We start from the raw sequence: 6,703 nt of genomic DNA, 5'->3' as shown, positions 1-6,703 counted from the left end.
ATATATATATATATATATATAGTGGCCTATGTTACATGGAAGAATAAGTAGATCAACTGGAATCGTCAGACCCTGATCATCATCTTCACCGCTTCATTATCACTCTCACATTGTCTTCATAGTCTCAAATTTCTACCAATCTTCTTCGACCCGGTTGATTTACTCTCACATATTCTTTGTTTGGAAAGTAGATTCTAGACAAAGAAGAGAATATACATACATATATGCTATGTAAAGTATCATATTAACAAACAAAACAAAAAGACACAAGAAATAAGTTTTGGATCGTATTAAAGATAGCCGATAAAATAGTTTGGGTTTAACCGAAATTGGCATACTCAAAAAACTAACCACGTATTCTATTGGGCTTACCCATATTATATAGTTAGGAGCTACAAATACAATAAAACCTCTATAAATTAATAATGTTTGGACAATAACATTTTATGGTTTGGACAATTAATTTTTAACATTGTATGGTTTTCAAATGGTATTTAGATATGGTATATATATATATATATATATATATATATATATATATATATATGAGACTTTGTAGCCCGTATATGTTTTTTTTATTCCTACTTAAAACAAAAGAATTACCAAAGAGAAAATGGGTAAGACAAGAAAAAAAGAAAAAAAGTTGCCAAATACCCCACAACCTAGTAATAAATAATAGGATAATACTAAAAATACACTCTTCAGGAATTCCATTTTGCATTTTTAAGGAGTCTTTTTTCTTTCCTTAAAAAAAAAGAATAATATGATCCCCAGGAATGCAAGACTCCTTAGCAATGAAAATGAGGCTTAAGTCTTTTTGGAGCTCAGCAAGATAGCTAATCTTGATCTTTTGACAAAAGATATTATTTTCCGCTTTGCTAGAGCACGAATTAGAGTCAAAAATTAGTATTTTATTATACTTTACTAGTTAAATTTAGACTTGTATGACCTGCTGTTTTAAAACTCGGCCTAGGCAGCCGTATAATCGCCGATTACACGTTCGGCGGCTCCTTACCGCCGCGATTTCACCATAGTCATCCAATAAATCGGATTACCAAAAAAGAAAAATATGAGAACTTTTGAATATCTAACTATGATTTTCTTTCATAGATCTATCATATTAGGATTGAAACTATAAGAATAAGAAGATAAAATGACAAATAGTTGCAAAAGAGATAAACATGCAGCTTTAAATTAGGTTTACATATCGAGACTGAGGTAGAAGACGAGGATATTTTGATTATTTTACATTTAGTAAAGAAAAATAAGAAAAAAAACAAGTGGGATTCAAATCCCATAAGAACCGCTGGACCAGCCTTAACTCATTGTAATATGTTACAGATTTAATCTATTATACTTTTATATAGATAAAACTCCTAAAACTAATCTCCAATTTAAATTCGATTTTCCGATTAATTGCTAGGTCCTCCCTCATCGTCCCACTAACGCCTAGCGATTTTTAAAACATGATGTATACCTAACAACAACAGTAGGGGAAATTTTAGTTTTAAATTTTCAATGGTTGGATAGAAGAAACAATTTGTCTGGAAGACTATACCAAGATAAAAACGAAAACAAAAAAATTAGAAATATTATTAATACATTATTTCTACTTCAAAACGTGAAGGGTATATCTCAAAATTTAAATTCAAAAAGGAAGATATTAATAATAATTACGACTTAGAGTTGAGCATGCTGGTTACCTTCAGAAAATATGAAATACTAATAAATCTTATATTATTTGAAAATTTTCAGTGAGTTTGAAGAAGTTTTAATGATTTATTGTAAAATTATCCCAATTCTCACCTAATACCATGAGAATTATGGGATGTGCTCAATCAAACATTTTAACTGATTTGTGTAAAAATAACAAATGATGTAATACTCAATCATATATTCTAAAAATGTAATGATATCCAATGTTATTAAATTAGGGATTTGATCATTTATTTTAAATTCCATTTTTATTTAAAACACTTTGTCTATTTGGTTTTCAATGATTTTAAAGGACTTTAGTGAATTCTAGAGGATTACCCTACTAAAAAATATATATAAAAATCTAAATCTTAAGGTTATAGGTGGTTTTGAAGGATAAACCATAACATCTGTCCTAGAATCATCAAAAACATATTAAATAGTCATTAAAAATCAAATCACTTTAAATGTTTGACGGAATAAAACCTCTTTAATTTATGTACTTATAATTAAAGAGATAATTAAAGAGATATTTTACAATCCCTTGAAGTCATTAAAAATCAAATCCTCAAAATGTATTTAATAATTATGAATTTTAAGATATATTTTCAAATCACTCGTTTAGTAACATTAAATAACATAAGATTTGTTTTTCTTTTTTAAAGGTATTTTAACACAAATCACTTTGGTGTTTGACTGAAGCGTATACAGCCCCCCTCCCTAAAAATATATTTGTTGAACACAGCTCCTTTTTTAGTAAACTAATCTCAGTCAGTATATAAGATTTGAATATTGACTCTATCTAATCTAGTCTCAGCTACCACCTAGAAGGCCACGTGGAAAGAGGAGATTTTGTTTGCTATGCCCTCAAGTCCTGAAGTCTAAAACTCTATAAATACTTCTTCACCTTCGAACCAAATTAAAACCAAATCAAATCATAAAGAAAAAAAAGAATAAAAATCATAACCAAAATATTTTTAAAATGGCAATCACCAAAGTGAGAAGAAGCTTGTTGGTCTCGATGGTGTTCTTCTTCTTCAACGTTCATCATCTTCAAGTTATGAGTTCTCCACATAAGGAGAAAAAGAGCTGTACAAATAAGGATAGGAAATTATTGGAGTTTCCATTGAATTTGGAGTATCTTGAAGCTGAATTTTTCTTGTTCGGAGCATTGGGATTTGGCCTTGATAAAGTTGCACCTAATTTAACGATGGGAGGGCCAAGTCCTCTTGGAGCTCAGAAAGCTAATCTTGATCCTTTGACAAGAGATGTTATCTTGCAGTTTGCTTGGCAAGAGGTTGGCCACTTGAGGTACAATGTTTATATTTTTATATATAGTGTAGTTAATTATGACTGTATAGTGTGTTGTTTTCATAGATTTGAGATTCTTTAATTTAATTTATTATGTATATATATCTCATTGACATCATCTCCAAAAAAAACTTAAACTTGGCAGGGCAATCAAGAAAAGGGTGAAAGGATTTGCCAGACCACAACTTGATTTGAGTAAAGAATCATTTGCTAATGTGATTGATAAAGCATTTGGAAACAAAGTTGTGCCACCATTCAATCCTTATGCCAATTCTTACAATTACCTCATTGCTTCATATTTGGTCCCTTATGTTGGTCTCACCGGCTACGTTGGCGCTAACCCTAAACTGAAATGTCCATCCTCAAGAAAGGTAACAAATCTAGACAAAAAAAATCTTTACTTGATTGGTATAATCTCATATTACAACCACAAACTAAGGTTTTCGGAATATATTTAAAAAATCACATTGTAAAGTTTGTAGTTTAGGCTTTTATAAAATTGACTAACGTGTTATTACATCAGTATATGTGTTTAGAGATATTCTATCGATTTTAAGGTAAAGATTTCATAAAATATACATTATTCTCTTTAATTCCGATTTATATTTAATCATTTTTACAATGAAAGTTCTCATTACGAGTTATGACTAAAATTTCATCTAATTACAAAAGATGTTAATAATTCAAATTGTTATATTGAAAAAACAAAGTAATAGAAACACAGTTTACAGTAGAGATAAGTTCATTCTTAATTGATTTTTAAAAAAAACATCATCATGTGTACATCATATTTTTGGCAACCTCTATTTCAGTTAGTAGCAGGACTTTTGGGAGTAGAATCAGGCCAGGACGCAGTGATAAGAGCAATGTTATATGCCCGGGCTTCACAAATAATACATCCTTATAATATCACGGTCGCGGCCTTCACGAATAAGATCTCAGAGTTAAGGAACAAATTGGGAAAAGCCGGACTAAAAGATGAGGGATTGATGGTGCGTAAGGCCGATGGCGCAGAAGGAAAAGTGATTGGAAATGTATTGGCGGGTGATGAGTCATCTCTCTCTTACGATAGAACACCTGAGGAGATTCTACGAATTGTGTATGGAAGTGGAAATGAGAGTATTCCCGGTGGATTTTATCCTAAAGGAGCTAATGGAGATATAGCTAAGTTGTATTACTGATGGTAGCTGGAGTTTTAATTTCCTTTGGAATTATAGGAGAGATTACAAAATAGTAATGGTCGGATTAATGTAATACATGTGAGAAATAAATTTTCAAAATTCAAAAAAGTTTGAAAATTTCAGTTTGTTTAGTGTTATTATCATTTTTGAACATGTTCATTGTTCAAGTCTCTAATACTTTTCAATAGTACATACAAACATCGACAAGCGTCAACTAATGCTTATAGTGATTGCATATTACTTCACGGTTGTGAACTTGATCTGAAATCCAAATTTAAATTAATCAATTATATATAACTAAAGGGGACATATATCCACATAAACAAGGTGTGGTAGGAATCTATATGATATTTGAAATGTGAACATGACTTTTTGTATCCATGTAATAGTCGGCAACAACAAAAAGCAAATCATGCCACTTCGAGTACTTGTGTATGGTGCTATTATCTTACTAACTCTACTTTTGCATTGTAAACGTAGACTTCTTGCGATTCCTACGTTCTAAACAGCATGACCATTGCTCTTCACATAGGATTAAGTTTGGTTGAGAGTTGAGATGATCTTATTATGAAAAGATTTGAATACCTTAGTGTTTTGAACTAAAGGTTTAAATTAGAAGCGATACACAAAAATGCAAAAGAAGCTCTAAAGAAAGAGCATTAGAAACTACAGGTAAATTGCTGGAGAAACATTCATTAGTTATTGACTCACTAAAAAAAGGTACAAAAAGAAAAAATAGAAACAGCAATGCATAAAACGAAAAAAAAAGAGCCCCTACTTTTAAACTACTCTCGTTGCTCCATAATAAACTTACATAAACCTCAACCAATGATTCAAATCTCACAACACCCAAATTTTTTTTTTAAAAAGAAAACATAAAAGCTCTCTCTGGTTTCATTGTGTTGTCTTATCAGATTCGAATACTACCTCTTTGGAGGTCTCTCATCATCGTCATCACTACTATCATCTTCATCTTCTTCAGGACCTCTCTTCCGCTTTGGAGGAGCAGCCTCTGATTTCCCAGCACCACCCGAGTGATCGTTCTCATCGTCATCTCCTTCATCAATATCCTCCTCCACACCATTCTCTTCCGGCTCAAAATCACTTGCATCCTCCTCATCTTCAGCTCTACCAACCGGCCTCACTAAGTACTCTGTTCCAAGATCCGCCTACACAAAATCCCCACATAACAAAACCAAAACATAAACACCATCTCAGTTTCAAAACCTTAAAACCAAACTTTACTAAACCAAACAACAGTTTATAATATCAAAAGCAAGAACAACCCTATTCAGATAAGTACCACAAAAGTATAGACTTTGAAAGATGAACATGGAAACCTAAATTCTTCACACCTTTAAATCTGATTTGAGTACAGAGAAAGAAACAAAACAGAGACTTTAACCAAAACCCACTTTTTTATTAAGGGTAAGAAAGCATAAACCCTAATTTGGGGATAAAACAGAACAATTTCTAATTACAGTTAAGATAAAATTTTCCAGGAAAAGTTCAAAGAATTTGTTAAAAGGTGTCTAGGTTAAACAGATCCAGTCTTCAAACAGAGGATTCAAAGCTATTGAAGCACATATATAAAACCCTAGATCTACAATTTTCATCTCAGAGACAAAAACCCTAAATCAATTGAAACAAATCCAACTAAATTGATACCTCATCTTCAGCATCTTCATCATCATCATCATCATCATCATCGTCATCGTCGTCGTCATCATCATCGTCAGCTCCGTTTCCATCTTCATCACCTTCCTCATCTTCATCTTCCGCTGATTGTACAGGAGGACCAGCTAAAGACTGCAAGACCTGAATATCATCATCGTCATCGTCTTCCTCCTCCTCATCATCATCATCTCCTTCACTTCCATCTTCTTCACCTTCGTCGTCGTCGCTACCTCCTTCACCACCGGCTTTAACTTGCTCTTCTTCATCACTATCGTCGTCGCTTAGAACTTGAATCTCAGGCTCTTCTTTGTCTTTGAAGTCCTTACCGTCAGTCATCTTTCTCTCAGTTTACAAGATTTTTCCCGAGAAAATAATTCGATTTTCCTGGAGAATTTTTGGAGAAGGAGAAGAAAGAGAAAAGGGTTAGAGAAGGTTCGACTCATGAGCTTGAAGCAGTACCGTCTTTGAGATCAGATCTGAACCGTCGAATGTTAATTTCACGAGGATTGATGACGTGGATTGTGATCCGACGGTTTAGATGAGAGAACAATGTGGTTTTGATGAGTAAGGGTAAAAAGATGCCTCAAGAACCACAGCGGCGGGCCAAAACCTGAATTAAAAATAAAATAATTCATTATTTCTTTTTTTAGGATCACTCACACGTGCGGCTTGTGCGAATAATTAATTAGAACCACTTTTTATTTTATATTTTCTCAATCGAATATTCTAGTTTCTAAACGTAGGTAAATTAAATGAGACCCAATATGCTGTATAATTAAGGCCCAATATCATATACTTAAACAATAGATAAACTGGATATTGCCATATTGGGTTTGATA

The 6,703-nt window shown here is 32.4% G+C and overlaps 2 protein-coding genes across 2 annotated transcripts; one reads left to right on the top strand and one right to left on the bottom strand.

Annotated features, from left to right (window-relative positions):
* Positions 2,623-4,289, top strand: LOC104777708 (desiccation-related protein PCC13-62-like). The gene is made up of 3 exons (XM_010502006.2): positions 2,623-3,006; positions 3,152-3,377; positions 3,819-4,289. Exons 1-3 carry the CDS (start codon positions 2,678-2,680, stop codon positions 4,185-4,187), a joined length of 924 nt encoding a protein of 307 aa, XP_010500308.1. The 5' UTR covers positions 2,623-2,677; the 3' UTR covers positions 4,188-4,289.
* LOC104777707 (nucleolin-like) lies at positions 4,847-6,427 on the bottom strand. Its single transcript, XM_010502005.2, has 2 exons — positions 5,856-6,427; positions 4,847-5,356 (listed from the first exon to the last, which is right to left on the bottom strand). The coding sequence occupies exons 1-2, from the start codon at positions 6,198-6,200 to the stop codon at positions 5,111-5,113; spliced, it is 591 nt and encodes a 196-aa protein (XP_010500307.1). The 5' UTR covers positions 6,201-6,427; the 3' UTR covers positions 4,847-5,110.

Source organism: Camelina sativa, chromosome 3 (assembly GCF_000633955.1).
Source record: "Camelina sativa cultivar DH55 chromosome 3, Cs, whole genome shotgun sequence".
Taxonomy (NCBI): domain Eukaryota; kingdom Viridiplantae; phylum Streptophyta; class Magnoliopsida; order Brassicales; family Brassicaceae; genus Camelina; species Camelina sativa.
The sequence above is the reverse complement of the archived record's forward strand: the minus strand, read 5'-3'. Positions and strand labels throughout refer to the sequence as shown.

Bases quoted from the DNA above. Each gene is read 5' to 3' on its own strand.
- LOC104777708 (XM_010502006.2), top strand. From the start codon at position 2,678: ATGGCAATCACCAAAGTGAGAAGAAGCTTGTTGGTCTCGATGGTGTTC. The intron at 3,007-3,151 runs GTACAATGTTTA...TAAACTTGGCAG, and splicing joins CAAGAGGTTGGCCACTTGAG to GGCAATCAAGAAAAGGGTGA. The intron at 3,378-3,818 runs GTAACAAATCTA...CCTCTATTTCAG, and splicing joins AATGTCCATCCTCAAGAAAG to TTAGTAGCAGGACTTTTGGG.
- LOC104777707 (XM_010502005.2), bottom strand. From the start codon at position 6,200: ATGACTGACGGTAAGGACTTCAAAGACAAAGAAGAGCCTGAGATTCAA. The intron at 5,357-5,855 runs GTATCAATTTAG...GATTTTGTGTAG, and splicing joins ATGAAGATGCTGAAGATGAG to GCGGATCTTGGAACAGAGTA.